Raw genomic sequence first — 22,200 nt, 5'->3', positions numbered from 1 at the left:
TGGGATGTGCTGGAACGGGAGATTCTCATCATGGATCAGCTGTGTGATGTCATCATGTCAATATGGACCAACATCTCTGAGGAATGTTTCCAGCACCTTGTTGAGTCTGTGACACCAAGAATTAAAAAGGGGGTCCAACCTGGTACCAGCAAGGTGTACCTAATAAAGTGGCCATAAGGCGTAATTAGATTTAAAAAAACAAAATGGAAATGAGGTGTTGAAAGGCATTTGAATACAGTTAAATGTCAATAAGATCACAGAAATTAAAAACTGTAATTCTGAAGTGGAAGAACAACTGAAAAACTTGAGTGTTGTAACAGACACAGAAAATATCTGCCGAGGAAACGTGAACTTTATGATTCATCGTTCTGTTGATTTAGAATCTGATGTTTTATCATCGATGAGCTTCTTTAACAAAGAAATCTGACGCTGTGCTGCCTTTTAACTTTAACAGTCTGATAGCTGCTATGAGACATCGCTACAAAGATTCATCTCATTCAGAGAAAGTAGGGCCAAGTGGCGTCGCTCATAGACTTTATTGTATCTGTGACTCAGACACTGAAGATGGTTTGTAAACACTCATTACAGCATATTCAGTATTTGTTCAGTTTATTTTCATGAAAACTTTTGCAGTAAATTAGCATATTAATGTTGAGCAACCTCATTGACTTCCACTGTGTTTATTAATCTCCACCACACTTTTAAAATGCTCATAAGATGCTAATCAACAGTATCATAATGACAGCATTTACACTTTGGAAAGTCACATAGAAAACATGTACGTCAGAGAGCAGTTTCCTTTTTTCTTTTCGTCATGTTTGTGTCACTCTTTTCACATTTTTCCATATTTCACTGACTGTCCTGAGCAACAGGTCTGTGACCAGGCACAGCTCAAGGAAACGCCCTCTCGGATAAAACGCGATTTTTAGCTGCACTCGCTGCTGTGATCCAGCTCGCCAAGTGGCTGCGCTTTGCTCAACACAGCGAAAAGTCATCATGGCCATTGGAAATAATGGCTTTTCAGAGCGCAGTGTTCCCGCCGTCGTGTTGTGTCTTAAAGGGCCCCAAATGACATGAACACATTCTCACTCCAAAGTCATCAAATACCACCGCTTTGGAGGCGGACCGACATGTCCAAATATGGCGCTCTCGGTCCACTCTGTCAGTTTTGGACGTTCAGGGTTGGTGTGTCAAATTATGCCTGTTACATGTGTTGTGTTTTTGTTCTATAGCAGATGGATCCAAACATTAATTTCACAAAATAACATTAACCTCGTCTGTATTAAGGCCCAGAGACACCAAACTGACTTCAGAGAACTAGCGGTGATGAAGACTCCTGCTGGGTCGCCTCATGTTGACGTGTCTCAGTCAAAAAGTTGCACATGAACGACGGCCAACCAGCTCGTACGGCGGTCGTCTGTGTTTGTCATTAAAAAGGGAAACAGGAAGAGCGTGTTGACGCTAGTTATCCAATTAGCACATTAACAACGAGGGGTGTAATGATCCATCGATCTGGAACAATATATTGATTCAATGATTAAAGATCCAATATTGATATAATATCGCATGGTGATGAAACTGGAAAGTTACACCAGAGTGCTGACTAGAACTGATCATTGTTAGCGATTAAACAACAACCCAGTTTCTTTGTGGGAGGAGACGATGAACACTACCAACCCACACACACCAAAGTGACTTCAGAGAACTAGCGGTGATGAAGACCCCCTGCTGCGTCGCCTCACGTCGTACACACCAAACCGACGGCCAATCAGCTCATCCGTTCTGCTCCTGCTTAGAGGAAATGACTCTCCACAGCAGCAGACGGTGGTCGTCTGTATTCATCAACAGGAAGAGCGTCTTGATGCTAGTTAGCCAGTTAGCACATGAACAATAACACAAACCATCAGGAAACGTTTCTGCTAAAAAGAAAAATAATCTGACCTGATGGAACAAGTTGGTTTTGGTCGTTAGCTCCTCCTTTACTCAACTCACTTCCTGTTTCTCTTCTCGTGACCTGAGCTCAGCTGACAGTCAGAGGGAGGTCATTCACCGACAGGCTCTGCATTCACTGACGCTGATTCAACATCAGCAGGCCAGCTAGCGCCGACAAGGGCCACGGACACTCCCCGACGGCCCGACATTGACTGCCGACCAACCGTCAGTGTGGTGCGTTTTTGCCTTAATGGTAATTTTGTTGCCATCACACATCATGTAATACAAAAGCAGTGCTCGCTCACTTTCTACCTGTTAACTTTAGTCTTTTAGCATGATGCCATCATGTATGGTGTCACGTACCTAAAACAAGTCCATCTAACAATATGACACTAACGCACTGAAGCTAACGTTAATTAGCTGCCTTTAGCTGGAGCTCTTCACGTCTGCTGGCAACAGTTGTAATTTTAGCCAGGCCAACGTCGATGGCTAAAACTGAGAAAGTGTTTGCTGTCTGCTGTTTGAGAGATCTGCCGCCGTTATCGTCGTAAACTGAACATTCTGCAATGCAAAGATCAACGACCATAGCAACAGTAACCAAGGGGGGTGGGGCATAACAGGCTGTTCTACCAGCTCCTCTGCTTCCTCTCTGTTTCCCTCAGCAGAGTCGATGTACACAATTCTGCTTTGCTTTCTGGACTTGAAGCCTCATCAGACGGCCTCCGTCCTCGATGTTTCCCGCCCCCGAACAGTCAGTCTGAGTGAAATAAGTGGTTTCACCCTGACAGCAAAGTTTTACTCCGGCAGGAAAGTTGTGGAAAGTAAAAGCTGAAGCAGTATTTGACGCAGCGGTCTCAGACAGTCTGTTCCAGCTGTCAGCCACTTGTCAGAAAACAGTTTGGTCCTCATCAGAAGCTGTTCGCTGGTATTGTTTTCACAGGTATCACTGAACTGAACTCAGGTCTGGGTGAGACTGACCCCATCCTGTTGAGGGAGGTGGCTTTGGTCATGCCCTCGCTGCCCACAGTGGAGAGGGGGAAGCTCTCGTAGCTCTCCACCGTCCGGTTACCACACTGACAGCGCTGCAGCGTCGACTTCAGCTCCCTCTGGAAGTTGCTGTTGAGGAAGCCGTACACCACGGGGTTAATGCAGGTGGAGGCCATCGCCGTCAGGTGGCAGGCAGAGAAGACGGCGTCGTGCTGGCAGTCAGGTAGGGCCTGGTGGTGCCAGTCAAACAGCGTGTTGAAGACGTTCAGCGGCAGCCAGCACAGAGCGAAGGCTACGACGATAGCTAACAGCATGGCGTTAATCCTCTGGGCTCCCTGAGTCCTCCTGCTGCGCTCCAGCATGTCCCTGCACAACACAGCATGACGCCAACTGTCAGACAAGTCACTGTGAAATGTCACACCAAACCTACAGCACAATGATGTGGTGTTATGTATTAATAGATTACCCACAACACTGCATCTCCATCTGTGTAAGACAAACATGCTGTCACACACTGATGGCAGAACAAAAACAGAGGAAGTGAAGCAGTGTGACCTGCGTCGTCTCAGGCGGAGGAAGATCCTGAGGTAGCAGAGGAGCACCAGCAGCAGAGGCAGGCAGTACTGGAAGAGCAGCAGGGAGGTGGTGTAGGCGAGACGATGCTTATCTGACGGCCACAGCTCCATACAGATCAGATGGTCCCTGAGACAAGACAGAGCCACAGGTGTTGTTTAGGACAGGACAGCAGTGCAACAGCGCTGCAGTTCTGATGCAGGTGTGAACACAGCAAAACAACCGGACCGAGACCTTCTTGAAGAGGTGGTGTCAGTCCGGTTCCAAAGGAACTCTGGTGCGGTTGGTTTGTGGTGAGAAGGTGTTCCGACCTGGATGTGAAGCAACTGCAGTCACATGACACATTGTTTGGGTTAAACATGAGCATGTTACAGTCCTGGAGGATTGTTAATGTGCACCTCCTCCTGTACTGCCTTAATATGCACATTCAGCACATCCAATGCATCAAAACATTGTTTTCTAGTTGGAGCCGCGCCTCGTTTTCAAACTGTATGCTTTGACTAAAATGAACAATGACAGCAATATAGTCCACGATGAGCAGCGCTAAAATCAACCTGCGTAGTTGTCCCTCAACTTAAAATCACAGTAATTCAGTTCAGTGTGCCACGGTTTAGCTCAAAGGTTTTATCTATGTAAGGTTACATTATGTACGTTACGTGAAGTATGTTATGTCAGATATGTTATTTTAAGTACGTAACTTTACGTTAAGTCTATGACATGTTGATGCCCAACCATGTTTTTTTTCCTAAACCAAACCCACGTAACGTCAATATCCTATTCCTACCCTACATAACTTCACTTTAAGTACATGACATGGTGACGCTGAACCATGGTTCTTTTCCTACGTCAAACTTACATAACTTTACAGTAAGTCTGTAGCATAGTGATGCCTAACCATGTTTTTTTTTCCTAAACCAAACCCACGTAATGTCACTATCCTAATCCTAGCCTACTTAGCTTTACAGTTAAATAAGTAACTTTAAGTATCGAACTTTACCTTAAGAACGTAACATGGTGATTCCCAATTAGATTTCTTTTGCTAAACCAAACCTATGTTACCTTACTCTCCTAATCCTAACTGATGTAACGTTGTGTTAAGTATGTAACTTTGTGTAAAGTAAGTAACGTCACAACACCATTTCTGAGGTGCTAATTCACTGGATATCATACGTATTTTTATTTATATACTTCTAATTATTACATAATTTACTTTCTCTATGTATCTGTACTTATTTCTATCCTTGTGCTGCTGCAACATCTGAATTTCTAAAAAACAAACACAATACATTTATAAGCAAAAAACAAAAACAAACTAGAGCTTCCATGGAAACATACCTACACCATAATAACCAGGCTCTTCCATTCCATGATATCCACTGTCTGAAGTCATGTTTCCAACTCTTCAGCTAAAAACATCTCCACTGTTTGACCCTCTCTGTCAAACTTCATACAAGTAACTTAATACTTTACAAGAAATATAAAGTTTAAACTACAACCATTACCTGTTGTGGCTGTTGTGTTCACAAAATGTCACCACAGCATGTCAAATGTCAGCAGCAAACATTTCCCATCAGGTGCAGTTATGTGCGAAAACCTGCCATGATTACTGAATGTTGTAAAAGATGGAGCAGAGCAAACAATGACTTCATTGTTCCTCAGCCGAGCGCTCAGAATCATCCGAGGGATTCATTTCAAAGCAGGGAGATAACACACAAAACATGTAACTACCACACACACTTCTGTTCATCGTCTGACTCGGGATGCACCTTAGTAGTGCTGTGCTGTGTGTGTTTGTAACAAGACACAGCTGCACATCTGGAGGAAACCCACGCTGACATGCGGAGAACATGCAAACTCTGCACAGAAGGGCTCCCCCACCCTCTGGTTCAAATCCCTGACCTGGATTCAAACCCCACCACCGTGCCACCCACCAGATATATGACCCTTTAAAATAAAATGAATGAATGCACGTTGGGTTCAGGTGGATGAAGTTTTTGGTCTTCTAGTGTGTGTGTGTGTCTAAAGCTGAAATAAACTGCAGTGCATCTGAAATAAGAGGCGGTCTGTGTGGGCACGAACACAAACATCATTTCATGAGCACTGTGTTTGTGCTTGACAATAGAGCCCTCAAAGCCTCAAGGCAATCATCCTGGACTCTTCACGTCTACTCAAATCTTTCTGTTGACTTCGTATGTGATCATGCCACCATGAGAATCCCCCTTGTGTTTGTCTGAACTCACAGTGAGACCTGGATCACACCAGAAATTGGAACAGTGAAATTAATTTACACATGATTATGAAATATTTAATCACGGGGCCGGTGAGCTGACGCGCTGGTGCCAGTCCGTCACAATAGCTCTCCAGGGTTCTTTTTAAATCGTTCTCAGGAGTTTTGTTTTAATGCCTTCAGGCTGGCGATAGGTAATATGTTTTCAAGCTGGTCATCTGTCCATCGGTCCGTCCTATTCCTGTGACCCCAACATCTCAAGAGAGCCTCGAGGGAATTTCTTCTAATTTGGCACAAACGTCCTCTTGGATTCAACAGTGAACTGATTAGAATTTGGTGGTCAAAGGTCACTGTGACCCTGTCTGTCACATTCTCGTCAATGCAAATCTCAAGACCACCTTAAGGAATTTTTTCAAATTTGGCACAAATGTCTGATTAGAATTTGGTGGCCAAAGGTCAAGGGTCAAAATTCAAGGTCACTGTGACCTCAAGAACTCCTTAAGGGTCTTTACAAAACGTGTTATTGACCATAACTGAAGAATTCATTCACTAACTCTGACCAAACTTGACACAAATGTCTAACAGGATAAAATAATGAAGGTCAAAAGGTCAAAGGTCAGCTTGACTGTGACATCATCATGTTTTAACGTCATATCTCAGGAACAGAAGGGGAGACATTTGGTCAGATACTGAATTGGTGACTCTAATCTTGAAACTGTGCTGATTGTATAGATCTTCTGTGTGTGAAGCATCCATGTTTTCACTGACATGGATGGAGACTGTCAGAGACACTGGACTGGTGGGTGGAGTCATACAACCACAGTGGACTGGTGGGCGGAGTCATACAACCACAGGGTGGACTGGTGGGCGGAGTCATACAACCACAGAGTGGACTGGTTGGAGGAGTCATACAACCACAGGGTGGACTGGTGGGCGGAGTCATACAACCACGGGGTGGACTGGTGGGCGGAGTCATACAACCACGGGGTGGACTGGTGGGAGGAGTCATACAACCACAGGGTGGGCTGGTGGGCGGAGTCATACAACCACAGGGTGGACTGGTGGGCGGAGTCATACAACCACAGGGTGGACTGGTGGGCGGAGTCATACAACCACAGAGTGGACTGGTTGGAGGAGTCATACAACCACAGGGTGGACTGGTGGGCGGAGTCATACAACCACGGGGTGGACTGGTGGGCGGAGTCATACAACCACGGGGTGGACTGGTGGGAGGAGTCATACAACCACAGGGTGGGCTGGTGGGCGGAGTCATACAACCACAGAGTGGACTGGTTGGAGGAGTCATACAACCACAGAGTGGACTGGTGGGCGGAGTCATACAACCACAGAGTGGACTGGTGGGCGGAGTCATACAACCACAGGGTGGACTGGTGGGTGGAGTCATACAACCACGGGGTGGACTGGTGGGCGGAGTCACACAACCACAGGGTGGACTGATGGGCGGAGTCACACAACCACAGGGTGGACTGGTGGGCGGAGTCACACAACCACAGGGTGGACTGATGGGCGGAGTCACACAACCACAGGGTGGACTGATGGGCGGAGTCACACAACCACAGGGTGGACTGATGGGCGGAGTCACACAACCACGGGGTGGACTGGTGGGCGGAGTCACACAACCACGGGGTGGACAACCTTGTTAACTGTACGTTACTGAGTAAAAGTGGTGCGACACAGCTAAAGGTCTGATCCTGTTGTTTCCTGTTGACTTGATTTAGCAGCAAAATTCTGCTATTTTAAATGACGCGTGATCGTCCTTTATCCTGATACAACGAGGTGTTGATGACCAAACACATACCTGCACACACCAGATATCTGAGCTGGGGGAGCGATTCCACAGAGTCTGGTCCTGACCTGATAATAATACAGGGCCTGAATCACCGACATCAGCGCCAATATTTTTTTATTATTCAATTGGCTTATGTACTTTCACAGAGGGGAGAGCAGTGTGTCTATACGGTGAATAATCAGTCTGCAGCTAATGATGACTAATATTAATTACAGTAGACTGCTGTATACCTGGACATTCTTACCTGAGCCTCTCCGTGCTGCAGGTGCACCACTGTATGTTGTTCAAGTGCACACAGCAGTGGAGGCGTAAAGTTTTTATACATGTGTTCAGGACAGCAACACATTGTTGGCACAGTTTTTCTTGTAAAATACAAATGGGTACCAACTGGAAAAAATCAACCTGACCCCTTTTTTGTATGTTGACACCAGAATGGATGTTCAACACAGTAGAAAAGATACTTTGGTAACAAGCTGCACGCCTCTAATCTGAGCTCACCTGAAGGGGTTAGCGGGCAGGCTGATGTTCTGGAAGGGGTCATTTGTGAGGATGTTGAAGGACAGGAAGGGCAGAGAGATGAAGCAGGCGACCAGCCACGTCAGCCCTACGGCCAGGTAGGAGTGTCCCGCCGCCGGGGACCAGCCGGTGGGATGGAGGATCAGCTGGTGACGCTCCAGAGCAATCAGCACCAGGGAGAAGACAGAGACTGTCACTGACATGCACTGAACAAAGGGAGTCACCTGGTGGAGACGGGCAAACAAACAGGTGGTTGTGAGGACATAAAGCTGCTCACACAGTCACATTGTGGGGACACGTCTCTCTGTGGGGACAAAATATAAATCCCCATACCATCAGTCATTACCTTCCAGGGTTGATTAACACTTTTTAAAAGGGACAACAATGTTATATTTTGTAAAGTAAGTGGTGCGTTCTCTTGAAACTTGGGGGGCATGTCTGGTTCGTTCCAGCCCACCTCTGTAGGAAATTCGGTCCCCCTATCTGCTTTCACTTATACTGAAATTTGAGTTTCAAAATTCAAAATCATTAAAACTCAGAAACTAAGTGGTGCCTTCTCATGGGCGCTCATGTATGTGCATCACTTCTGGCGCCAACACAAGGCCTTTAAGATTTTGGCACAAAAATTGACAGAGATTTGACGTGGGCTCAGTGGACACATCTTGGGATGCAGATCTACCAGCACCAGGTCCCAGGAGTCTAGGAGCTCTCCCTGTGAAGTTATGCTTCTCTAAAGTGACTAGTTTGGGAGGGTTAGGGGACTAAAAGGTGTTTACTTAGCACCGGCAGCAGGCAACTTGTCGTAAGATATTCATTCAAAAATATAATACTGCAATGGACACAAAGTTTGCTTTGACCAAAGCTGTTCTGAGTAAAATTTGGAATTAGATACAAAATGGAAGTACAGTGTCAACAAAAGTGGACCAGCGTCCTGCCCGGTGAACTTGGAAGCTGAAAACCTGATTTTGGTAGGGTTAGGGACTGGGGTGTATTAATGTAAATCTATGTAATGTCCTCTGAAATGATGGAAACATGACGGTGTGTGTGTGTGTGTGTGTGTGTGTGTGTGTGTGTGTGTGTGTTGTCCACTGACCTTACACAGCGCCTCCCCCAGCACCCAGCGGTCCATCAGCGTGTATATGACGGTAACAGGAAGACAGACCACACACATGAGGATGTCGGAGCATGACAGGTTGGCGATCAGGATGTTGGTGACGTTGCGCAGCTCCTGTTGCCGGGCGATGATGAACACTAGGCCTGCGTTGCCTAGCAACCCGATCGCAATGACGGCGCTGTACGCCACGATCAAGAAAGTCGCTCCACCTACCGAGGGCGGGCACTGGGAGGTGTCCGCCCAGTCAGAGGCCTCCCAGACGCTGAGGAGGCTGCTGTCGTTGGACATGGCAGGGAGAGGAGGGGGAGGGGGTGATGTGAGGGGGGGTCAGAGGTCGACAGGACCAGGAAAGCCCTGAGGCCGCTGCTGAACTTCTCTTCTTCCAAAACAATGAAGCCAGACGAGGAGGCAGAGGAAACAGGGCAGTGTTCAGTGTTGTGTTGTGAGGAGATTGGAGAGTGAGCTGCAGATCAGGATTCAAATATAGATGTTGTCCTCTTTTTGCTTCGCTGTCAGCATCTCGGTGGATCAGCTCAGCATCATTGTTTGTCTGCAAAGTACAGAAAAACACAAGAGTGAGAATCATGAAAGACAGACGGGGAGGTGAGGGGCTCTCAGCGGAGCGCTGAGATAGTCAGAGGTGGAGAAGATGAAAGAAACTGAAGTGGGGCTGCAGAGGGGAACGACTTAAACAGGAAACCGAATATTAACACCTGCTGTTCTGTCTCTCATAATCAAGTCTCTTTCTTCCACCGTCAGTGACACACATTAACCACTGTCGGTTTAATGTCACAGTGTGTGGGGCCAGCTCTTCTTCTGTAGATCCTACTCTGAGATGAGAGACGTCATCGACCATATGCTGGGTAGTGTTCTGATACCAGTGCTGAACAAGCAGCACCCTCCAGGGCTCAAAAATGAAGTCAATGCCTAAGTGCCAAAAACTGCAGGTCCTCTAATGTCCAGTTGAGGCTGGCTCCGAGAGCGAGTCAAGCGAGCCTTTTTAATCACTGTGACTCCTTGATACTTCTTCAATATATCATACTGTATTCGTGTCGATCCATAATTAAATGAACAGATGAATTTACATGCAGACACTGTGGCTCTTGTCCAGGTCCTGTTAACCTTCAAACTCACAGCCAAAATGTTTCCAAACCAGGAAGTGCCCGTCACAATGTTGCTCATGTTTTTTTTTATTCTATTCTATTATTCCTGGCTCAGTGTCCAGTGTTTGCATAACGTAATTAGGGGTTGGGGGGAAAAATCGATACAGCATAGTATGGCAGTGATTAGTGTGGTGATATTGTGTCGATACACAGACGCCAAGTATCCATCTTTTAGTATACACATTATTATTTTTGCAAACACACATTTTAATCCAACTTTTGGTCCTAGAATAATAAAATCGCTGTTAAATTTGCTAAAATTGCTGTTTCTGTCCGCTAGATGGTGCTGATGTTGTTTTCCTGGTGAGGTCAGCAGAGGTGTCAGTCAGCGGCAGTACAGGAGGAGGCGCGGCTCCATCTAGAAAACAATGTTTTGATGCATTGGATGTGCTGAATGTGCATATTAAGGCAGTACAGGAGGAGGTGCACATTAATAATCCTCCAGGACTGTAACATGCTCATGTTTAACCCAAACAATGTGTCATGTGACTGCAGTTGCTTCACATCCAGGTCGGAACACCTTCTCACCACAAACCAACCGCACCAGAGTTCCTTTGGAACCGGACTGAGACCACCTCTTCAAGAAGGTCTCAGTCCGGTTGTTTTGGTGTGTTCACACCTGCACAAACGAACCATCATGAAATCCCAGATTTTTCATTCATTATGTTCTGTATATTATATTACCAAACATTTACTGTTATGAAGACGCATTAACTTTACACATACGTACACACTGAGTGTACACAGTCACATAAGAATACAAAATGTCACGTCTCTCATAAACAGTTATGGATGCATGTTAATAAAATCAGTCTGTCCTCTCTCTGTCTTTCTTATCGCTGACACATTTTCTTGTAGAAGTTTGATTAAGACGCAGCTTATTAGGAGCAGCCGCACAGCATCTTATCCACTGATTACAATATTAATCAAACCCTCACGCTCATCAGCAGACACACACCCACACTGGACTGCCCACTCACTGAGCCAGCCTCCGTCTGCAGGACTGTCCGTCCTCCGTGGGGCCAGAGGGACCCAAGAGTGAGACGCACTCACAAGCGTTACTGCACATCCAAACGCACCGCCATCACAGAGCTCTCTATCTCCTGCACAGGCACTGACACACACCAACACCTTTTGAAAAAATGTTTCTTAACCATAACAGAAACACACGCCGACGTCAAATTTGAGACTCGAGTCTCAGTCATGTGAGCGAGTCTCACAGCTCTTTGTTAAGATGGTTTGTTTGAACTCAGTCTGATCAGACTAGTTTCTGTACTGATCACCGTCACACTCCACATCACGGGAGTTTCATTTTTCATCATCAAGATTTAACGGCAATCATCCAATATTTTTCTTAGATATGTCAGTCTGACTGAACGTTAAAAACATGAGCCATGCTTACTAATAACACGCTTCTTATTTTATTCCCCAAGTAGCACGACATTTTAAACACTATGTATTTAATGCAAGAAGACCACTGTTCCACAGAAACGAAAAAATGTATCCCTGATTCAGACCAACGGAGAAAACTCTGGGTCTGAAAGCACTCTAAGATACAAGTGGCCAGTGTCGTCATGTCAGCAGCTGGGTCATGTGATCCATTTTCCATGTTTCAGTCAACAAATCTTATTGACTTTTTGGTAGTCTGAGAAAAAGGTAATTCAGTAGTCTAAACATCTGGTAATAAAAGTGTGAGTGAGGATTTTGGCATCTTTCTGATTGAAGAAAGGGTCTGACTGTCGCGATGTTCCCAAGATGAAAAAAGGTCGTTTTAATGACCCTGTTAAAATGTGTTGTCACATAAACAAGATTTAAAATAGGAGAGGCTCAGACAGAGTTGCACATTTGAGGGTCTTTTAATCTGGAGAGAAAGCCAAAGAATTGGTACGTCATGACAATTTATAGTGTCTGACAAACAAGAATTGTAGCACTGTAGGTACTTCCTGTCACTTAAGCTGCTGTTTCCTGTTATTCAGATAACTACTGCTTGTTCTCACATAACCAGATTTGGTCAGAGTCATGTCAGGTCATCTATACTATAACTTTCATTCTTTTATTCTCTGTAACTGCTTATCCTGTTTGGAGTCGTGTGGGGGGGGGGGTGCCTGACTGACTGTTCCTAGCGGACCAACAGTGTGTGTGTGTGTGTGTGTGTGTGTGTGTGTGTGTGTGTGTGCTGCGTTACACTCATTCAACCTCTGGAATCAGACTGATGGTTTTCTCAAAGCATCCGACCTTCATATTAAAAAATGATTCTAATAAGCTTCACTCTCAGAAAACATTTCATCACAACTCCCAAACATGTCATCCTCCGAAATAACAGCAAACGAACATAAAATGAATAAAGTTCATTATCTGTGGGACATCAAATATTCATAGTTTACTCTGCACGGACAATTAAATGACTTCACAACGCTTCACTGGCGGCTGATGGAGGAGCTCATCACAAGTCTTCAGTACAAACAGCAGAGAGAACAGATGTCTGCAGAGCCTCAGGACACACTGTGTCATGGATCCTGGTCGAGTCCTTCACCTCAACTTTGCTTCAGCCCTCATTTATTTCATTAGGTTTCTCACAGCCAGATATCATGACCTCGTTCTCCTCAGAGTTCAAAGACGTCGCACGGTAAATCAGATGACAATCTGATGAGAAGGAGACGAGACAGGGAGGTGTTTAACTTTATAACCGTGTGAGCTGTTACTGTTCAAACACCTCCGAGCAAAGCTGTAAACTCTCACAGGACTCGTACGCAGCAAACCCTGTCCCTGCAGCTGATATCAGCACATGGCCGCACAGTCTGAAGCCTTGTGGTTTACGTGCCGAGTCAGTCGCACTGACCAGTTGTGTGAATCTTGGTTGCCTGCAGGCAGCCCCCCCCAGAGTCTCTCTCATTTGGCATATCTGCCTTTTGTCAGCGCTGTGTCTCTTGGATGACGCCTGCTTACAGTCTGACACCTGACACCTTTTCATAAAGCCCCGCCCTCAGGTACACGCCCATAAACGTCCTGAACACAGAAGCCGAGGAGACAATCGACTCCAGTGAGAGGGCGGAGTCTCTGCAGATAAATCCAGCAGCACACTGACAGCAGGTCAGCGGGATGATTCTGGATGAGTCACACTGGAGCAGATCTTCACGTCCAGCCTGTTTAAAAACCAAAAACATGGCGCTCAGCTTTATTCTTCATTTTGAAACAGCGCATTTTCACAAGGGAAAAGATGCTGGACAAAGACGTGTGACACGTCTCAGCTCATGAGTCCGTGCTGCAGGTTTTTGCCTCGACGCATCTGTGTGGGCAAAAACCTTTAAATGCTTTGTACGTTCAAACGTTGTCATCACCTTGTGCACGAAGACGAGGACGCTGCGACGTGTTGTCTGTTGGCGTGAGCGGCTGCAGAGATATAAATAACTTGTGTGAGTGGAACTGGGACGGTCGGATAGTAGTGCTGTTTAATCCTTTTTGGGTGTAACTACATCACGGCTTACTTTAGGCTGAGGGAGAGGAGAAGTGTCGAAGAGGAATTATATGAGCCAGAGAAATAATTGCTATGATCAGACAGCTGCAGTTTATCCCTTAGGTTCATTAGGGACTGTTCTGTACCTACCAGAGGAGGGGTGGTAGGACCGGGACTGTGAAGCTACTGATGTTATCCCTGAGTGTCTGAGGGAGGATTCATGCCCCGCCCTCCGCCATCAATATCCACATGTTCTTCATATACACACGTGTGTAGAAACTGAGCTCAACACAACGAGCGAGCGACACAGGAGGGACATCATCATCGTCATCATCATCATCATCATCATCATCACACAAGCTGTGTGTGCTCTACAGGCACAGACATTTTTTCAGGATTCCTGATGGATTCCTGCGCCACATGGATCTAATAAACGACAACATCCAGTGTGATGTCAGCAGACTGTACGATGACAGCGCCGACTGAGTCATAGGCTACGATGCAACAGCTTCACACACTGCGTGATGCTGCAGGGTTAATACTGCTCCAACTGTGAAGCTCAACACAGAGGGGCACATTGTTACATTATCATTAATTAAATTAATAATATGTCCATTTTTGAAAAATATTAAATTGTTAAAAACAAAGAAAAAAAAGAAAAATTAAAATGGCAGAAAAAAAAGATTCCTGTGGGATGGTTTCGGTTTCAGGACTCATCCTGTGACTTGGACGTGGCAAAGAAATGGCCCGCCTCACTCTGCCTCTGATTGGCTAACCCTGACAAACCTCACTCCTTGTGTGTAGGAAACACAAATTTGCATCTTGGTTCAGGATGAGACAAGAAATTATTTTAGCGTGCACTTCAGCAGAATGTGGCTGCATGACAGTCACACACACACACACACACACACACACAGCCGACATCAGCAACATGATGAGCCAAATAAACTGAACACAGCGGTGGGATCATCAGCACCTCGGCACACAGGATGGTCTCAGGTTTTAATAACGAATCCTTTGATGTTTGAAAGTTAAAGTTTGAGGAAATGAAACCCTGGAGCTGAAAAGATTAGTTTGTCACTGTCGTCATGCAGGAGCGCAGAATTTAATGTTTATGTTTCATGCAAACAGTTTATTTTGGTGAAATATTGAATTAGACGTGTAGAATAAAGTCACTCTGATGAAATATCAGTCAAGATAACATTTGCATATGTTATCCACACAACAGTGTTCAACACCCCCCCCCCCTAAAATTACAAACAGTCCCTCAGTGATCTTAGTTTTGACTTTGTAACTCCACATAACATCGCCTGTGGGTGGCTGTGCAGCATCGTCTACGTTTGCCACGTTGCAGGATGACCGGTCACTCAGCATGGGTGAAACGATCCTTGAGGTCTAATGTCTGTAAGTGTCTCCTCTGCTGGAGGGAGAAAAACTTCACACAATGAAACTGGAGCCGGGAGGAGCGAGGGAGGAGGAACAGGAGGACGAATACAAGGACGGAACGGCACAAAGAACAGGAGAGTGTCTGTCTGTGTGACGCACATATTCACTTCCTCCTCCGATTGAATCTGACTCTCTGTCACATGAAAGATGGAGCAAGCACCGAGCTGCACCAACTGCTCCATGTGGTCATCTTTTAAAGTTTCATGTGCAACTGCAGAGCGTGGCTGCTGGAACACTTAGAGACCTGCAGACATATCGCTGTCGGGATAGCGCCACACAGGCGATCGTTTTTAACAAAGACGTCTGTGCGTTTCCTGTCGGGATAGCGCCACACAGGCGATCGTTTTTAACAAAGACGTCTGTGCGTTTCCTGTCGGGATAGCGCCACACAGGCGATCGTTTTTAACAAAGACGTCTGTGCGTTTCCTGTCGGGATAGCGCCACACAGGCGATCGTTTTTAACAAAGACGTCTGTGCGTTTCCTGTCGGGATAGCGCCACACAGGCGATCGTTTTTAACAAAGACGTCTGTGCGTTTCCTGTCGGGATAGCGCCACACAGGCGATCGTTTTTAACAAAGACGTTTGTGCGTTTCTTGTCGGGATAGCGCCACACAGGCGATCGTTTTTAACAAAGACGTTTGTGCGTTTCCTGTCGGGATAGCGCCACACAGGCGATCGTTTTTAACAAAGACGTTTGTGCGTTTCCTGTCGGGATAGCGCCACACAGGCGATCGTTTTTAACAAAGACGTTTGTGCGTTTCCTGTCGGGATAGCGCCACACAGGCGATCGTTTTTAACAAAGACGTTTGTGCGTTTCCTGTCGGGATAGCGCCACACAGGCGATCGTTTTTAACAAAGACGTTTGTGCGTTTCCTGTCGGGATAGCGCCACACAGGCGATCGTTTTTAACAAAGACGTCTGTGCGTTTCCTGTCGGGATAGCGCCACACAGGCGATCGTTTTTAACAAAGACGTCTGTGCGTTTCCTGTCGGGATAGCGCCACACAGGCGATCGTTTTTAACAAAGACGTCTGTGCGTTTCCTGTCGGGATAGCGCCACACAGGCGATCGTTTTTAACAAAGACGTTTGTGCGTTTCCTGTCGGGATAGCGCCACACAGGCGATCGTTTTTAACAAAGACGTTTGTGCGTTTCCTGTCGGGATAGCGCCACACAGGCGATCGTTTTTAACAAAGACGTCTGTGCGTTTCCTGTCGGGATAGCGCCACACAGGCGATCGTTTTTAACAAAGACGTCTGTGCGTTTCCTGTCGGGATAGCGCCACACAGGCGATCGTTTTTAACAAAGACGTCTGTGCGTTTCCTGTCGGGATAGCGCCACACAGGCGATCGTTTTTAACAAAGACGTCTGTGCGTTTCCTGTCGGGATAGCGCCAGGTAGAGTAATTGTTTTTTTTCTGAGAGCAAAGACGAAATGGCACAAAGAAAAGTCTCCGTCTGTGTGATGCAGATACTCACATTTTTTCCCCTGACTGAATCTGAGCGAGCAGAGCGAGCACAGAGCTGCACCTTTTCATCAGTCCTTAAACAACATTAGCAGATTCACTGAGCTGAGACAGTTAAAGCCATTTAAATTAAAATGTCAGTCCTGAATGACAGATGGAAGAATCCTCTGCACAGGTGGAAAACACTAATTTCATATTCCTTTAACGTCTCCATTAATCAGCAGCGACAGCAGTCAGGACGCCAAAACCGTGGGAGTACACAGGACCTCATTTCTCCAACAAACACATTCTCTCTTTCTCCTTTTTTTCCATCTCACACAATCCCACACAGCAGAAGACGATCTGCTGCAGATCAAACAAGATACTCGTAAACAACCTCATCCTCTCTGGTTCCAGCAAGCCCACCTCCTCTGATGTTACTTCAAAGTTTCCACAGTCACAGTGTTATCTCAGCGTGCTCGCCTCGTCTGTGATGTTAATCCCTCGAAAAGAAGCGTTGTGATCCAGCTCATCTCACCGATACGTTTGACATCCCGTCTGAGAGCCGTTGTAAGATCGGTGACAAAATAATCACAAATACTGAAGCCTCTCAATCCCGTCGCTTTGAGGCTTCATTAGGAAACCGTTTAGTCTGGAAATGAAGCAAAAATAATGCTGCTTTAAGACTCATTCATGTAATTATTGTTTTGTTTTGGGTGAAAGAGGATTGTAAGGGTGCTTGTTACATCGCCGACGGCAGCTGCAAAGTGCTAATCAGAGCTCAGTTCCACCAACAGCTGAGAGATAAACATAATTAGCATGCAAATGGATCTGGAAGAGGACACGTAGTTTTTTTTTAGGGGAAGACTGTGTGTTTGCATCCCTCTGAGAACACGCCTGTGTTCATCTCTGCAGAGTTTCATAAATCAGATTTCTAATATCAGCACTTCATTGGGTGTATGTTGCCATGACGGCGTGATTAACGAGGACTCATGTCCTCCTGGTTACGCAGGGAGGTGGGCGTGATGATTAATAATGTTTCCATCTAATGTTGCACCGACTTGTATCATGTTGTCAGTCTGCGCACACAGACCTCATGGTGAGGTAACAGCATTAATCTCCACATCAGGTTTTATCCTCCAGGCAGAAGCCGTCGCAAATCTTCAACACATCTTTCAGAGCTCTACACGAGGAGTGTGTTAATAGAGACGGAGGGAATCTGCCAGCAGATGTCAGGTCGGTGTCGGACTGAAGCCAGGCAGCTTCTGGCCGGCCCCTCGTGTGCCCTCTGCTCCTTCTTATAATCCTATTCCAACATCACCGACATCACGACGTACAGGAAGACAGATGGAGGGTGTTATAAAGAAATCCTCTTTAATACTTGGATATTGTCTGCGGCCCTCGTCTCCACTTTATTTGCAGAGAATTAAGTCACAGCTGCAGGTGAAAAGCATCATGGGATAGAAACACAAAACCACACACAGATCTGAGACGACTTGCTCCATGTTCATAGCTCAAATGTTTACTGATGAGTTATGTGTGTGAAAGGCCCTGAAGGCCAAAGAGAGACACGTATTCATCCAGCAGTGTGTTCTGATGCTCGGCCTCGACACCTCTGCCTTCTCCATTCACTCCTGCACGCATCCTGCTGCACCTTATAAACAGGGTGGAAATGAGTGGATCGTACGTAGAACAATTCTCCCACACGCCGCTGATTATTAGAAAGAAGCGTGACGAGCTTTTCACAGTCGACAGCAGCTGTTTCCTCAGTCAGCCGTCAGTCTGCAGAACAACGATACGCTTCGACTCCATTCAGTCAGGTTGTAAAACTTGAGTTTAGTCTTACCAGTCCACCTCCTCAGTGGTGATGGGCGGGCCGATTCGCTCCGCTGGTCGATGTATTGAAACCTTTCGAGCTTTTATACTTTGTGCAAAGTTTGGTGTCAGTGTCTGTGACTCTGTTAGTGCATGTACGCTCAACAGCTAGTGCTGCCCCCCCGCAGAACGTCTCTTTAGTGCAGTTACAGTCGTGTAGAAGTGTACAGTGAGCTTGTTCACAGTCATCGTGAGGATCTCAAAGCCCTCTGACTCCTGACAGCTTGTCCCAACACTCAGCAGCCATGGGCTCCTCTAAACAGCTGCCTGCACTCTGAACACTCAAAGACCTGATGAAGACTAGAGGAAGATAGCAAAGTGTTTTCAGGGAGCTGTTTCCTCACTTGGTCATGTCATTAAGAAATGGACGTTAACAGGAAGTGTGGAGGTCAAGCTGAAAACTGTGTGAGAGAGGAAGAGTGGTGGTGCACTGTTGTACTGTGCAGACACACCTGGACAGGTATGAGCTTCATGGAAGAGTCATCAGAAGAAAACCTGTCCTGTGTCCTCACCACAACATTCACACTCACAGGTTTGTGAAGGGACATCGAGACACGCCTGATGCTTTATGGAGACATGTCCTGTGGACTGATGAAGGGAAAACAGAACCAAAGGTATGTGTGGAGAAAAAAGTCTTAAACACAGGGGTGGACGGATAAGACAGAGGGACACCTGTCCACCTGTTACAGACGGGGGTGAACAGGTGACAATGATCCGTAACACACCTCCAAATTCACAATGGACGCCCTCAGGAGGAGCCAGCTGAAGGTTAGGCCACGCCCCTCACAATCTGTGGACAGAGCAGAGCATGAAGAAAGACCTGAGAGACTCTGAGCTGGATACAAACAGGGGGCGCTGCTGAGCACGGACCATGCAGGGCCCAAACTTTGGCTTCACGACCTTTTTATTTTTTGTTAATTTGAAACCGTAAAAGATGAAATTAAAAAGTCATCTGGCTTGAAATATTGAAGAAATGTTTCATCTTCAACTTTGTGTCTTCTGGACATCAGCTCATCTTCTACTTGCTTAACTATTCACGGTAAAATAAATTTTGACCAGGGGCCCAAACTTTTGCAGCCACTGTACATTAATAAAGCTCACATTCATTTTAATGTATTTCATCACTGCACACAGGCCATGTCCTCCGCAGCCTCGTGGTCCGATTTAAAGAGTCCTTGTTGGTTTACAGACACAGCACTGTGCAGATTTTAGAGGAAAGAGAAGACGACCTCTCTGTCACCTCACAAACCAGTACAACAACCAGTTTAACTCTGTCACCATTTATGCAGCGGCCCCTCAGGAACACCATCTTCCTCTACATCTGTGGCTTCTAGCTCCTCCGGCTGCAGCTCAGGATCGTATCAGCGTGAGTACGTGGGCCATGTGAGCCCAACAGATGTTACAATCCGACCGCACTGATTTGGCGTTCTTCCTCAACGAGCAGAGAGAACCCTTCAGTGGGTGCAGCTGCTCAGCTGTTTGAACTGGAGCCTGATTCATCTCGTTCACTCACAGGCAGTGTGAGAGGTACCATGAGCACTGGGATGTTCGACACGCTGACCTGGTACATATCAGACACTTAAAAGTGTCATTCAAAAAGATCAGTTTGTTCATTTTTGACCATCAGATCTGACTCACACCCACACTAGATGTCTCTGCACCTCGTGATCCAGTTTGGTGTCAATGCAACACAATAAGCAGCTGTTTCTTACTGAGACATCGCTGCTACGTAGAAACTCATCTACATATGTACTGTAGGCACCTGGGAAAGTCGGGGATCACCAAAGTACACAGGATTTATCCTCTGCGGAACATCAACGTTCGTTTAAAATTTCATGTCAATCCATCCAGCAGTTGCTGAGACTTTTCACTCAGAGCGTCTCATGTGGACCTCATGGTGGCGCTGTAGCGAGGTTCAGACAGAGGAGGCTCTGGAGTTTCTATCACGGCTGAAAATGTTGATTCATGCAGCGTTAAAGTTTCTCTAGTGAGGAGAGTGTCCAGGGAGGATAGCGCAGACACATTTACATCAAACCTCAGAATTTACGCTTCAGTCGACCTGTACGTGTTTACAGCCAGAGAGGAAACCGGCGACGTGCAGACTCACTGCGTGGTCCAGCTCGGCTCTTCTCACCGCGACCTGCTTTGAACCGTCGTGGGTCAGTTGTAGCAGAAGCTGTGGGTGGTGCCTGCTTTCACTGTTACACGTGGGTGGAGGTTTAAAGCGAGCTGAGCTGGTACGAGAACGTGTGGTTAAAGTGTGGCACATATATCTGAAGACATATTTTCTTTCTGTTAAAAAAAAAAAAATCCAAAATATCTTGACACGCTCAGCAGGCCAGCAGGCGGTGAAACAGGCTACGTCAACGGTGCGTCAAATACCAGAGGAGAGGCTTCTGAGCATGTGCAGTGAGCTTCTTTTCCTTTGGCACACTGATACTAAATAACCAGCGTTATGAAACGTCTGCACCTCAGACGATTACAGAATCTTTACTGACCTAAACCTCTGTAAAGATCTGTAGAGACGGGGCCGCAAACACTGCAGATCACTGACTGTTTGGAGTGACTAGCATGATACGACACATCCTGAACAAACTGCCAACCTGCTGGAAAATGTTTTATTCACTCGACCTGAAATTTAAGAAATGGCAGCCTGAGAAACTACACCGTGCACTGCGTAGCCAACTCCAGTGTTAAAGCATAAATATATATGTGTAATAAGTTTGTCACACCAATCAAAATTTCAATGATTAAAATTTGCACATGCACTAAATTAGATTTCAAAATCATGAAAATGCGCTGGGGGCGTGTCCACTGAAGGAGCTGAGCCAAAGAATGAGCTACTGTGAAACGACAGAGTCTTGTTAGCAGCTAACTCAGTGGCACAGTAACATACGCAACCCTCGAGCTGAAGAACGAGCCGCCACTCAGCTACAGAGTCTTGTTAGCAGCTAATTTGGCAACACTGAGCACACGCACCCCGAGTCAAAGAACAAGCCGCTGTGCAGCTATGGTTAGCAGCTAACAGCAGCAAGTAAACTTAGTAATAACGTTCCTGTGTTTGATTGCTGATGAAAGGATTCAGCGATGATGTCACAGCAGTTTCACGGGGCGTTGCTATGGCAATCGGCTGAGCATCCCTCCTACACTGTGGAGGTGCCGTCTGCAGTGGAAAAGGAAACAGAGGACGTGGTGCCAAAAGTAAGTGGAGTCAAGGGAAGTTGAACCGTGCGGCGGAAGTGACCGAGGCTAACGTGGGAAGCACCAGTGAGTGCTGGCTTCAAAACAAATGACACAGTTGTTTTCCTCCATATCACTCAGCGAGCAGCCGCGGGCCAACCAGCACTGTTTAATTACAGTCCCACAGACAGAGACAACGAGCAGGAATGAATGTGATCTGACAGAATGGATCTACCACCTCCTTCATTTACAGAGAGTGCTGAGCGGTGTCAGAGGCGGCCATCATCTCTCTGAGACAAACTCCTGACTGTGGACATACACGTTATGATCCTGTATGTCAGAGCATGATGATCACAGTTACTCTGTCACCACACGATGCAAATGTTTCCCTCTCAGGCTGTGAAGGTTATTAGTGGAAGAATTTAAACCTCTGATAAAAACATGCACACCAGCACAAAGACTATTTTGTCATGTCCTTCC

At 46.3% G+C, this 22,200-nt stretch overlaps 1 protein-coding gene across 3 annotated transcripts in view; it reads right to left on the bottom strand.

The window, feature by feature from the left end:
- Positions 1-520: 520 nt before the first annotated feature.
- The window catches only part of LOC117269337 (neuropeptide Y receptor type 1), a 33,439-nt gene continuing 11,759 nt past the window's right edge, over positions 521-22,200 (bottom strand). For 2 of the 3 annotated variants that reach the window (XM_033646283.2, XM_078162038.1), the window contains exons 2-5: positions 9,139-9,709; positions 8,028-8,269; positions 3,475-3,621; positions 521-3,285 (exon numbers count right to left, since the gene is read on the bottom strand). In XM_033646283.2, coding sequence (XP_033502174.1) covers positions 2,841-3,285; positions 3,475-3,621; positions 8,028-8,269; positions 9,139-9,447 — 1,143 coding nt within the window. In that variant the 5' untranslated portion in view covers positions 9,448-9,709 and the 3' untranslated portion in view covers positions 521-2,840. Of the gene's footprint in view, positions 3,286-3,474; positions 3,622-8,027; positions 8,270-9,138; positions 9,710-16,699; positions 17,413-22,200 lie in introns of those variants that run through there. The other variant, XM_033646284.2, reaches the window with a different exon arrangement.

Source organism: Epinephelus lanceolatus, chromosome 19 (assembly GCF_041903045.1).
Source record: "Epinephelus lanceolatus isolate andai-2023 chromosome 19, ASM4190304v1, whole genome shotgun sequence".
In the NCBI taxonomy this organism is placed as follows: domain Eukaryota; kingdom Metazoa; phylum Chordata; class Actinopteri; order Perciformes; family Serranidae; genus Epinephelus; species Epinephelus lanceolatus.
The sequence above is the reverse complement of the archived record's forward strand: the minus strand, read 5'-3'. Positions and strand labels throughout refer to the sequence as shown.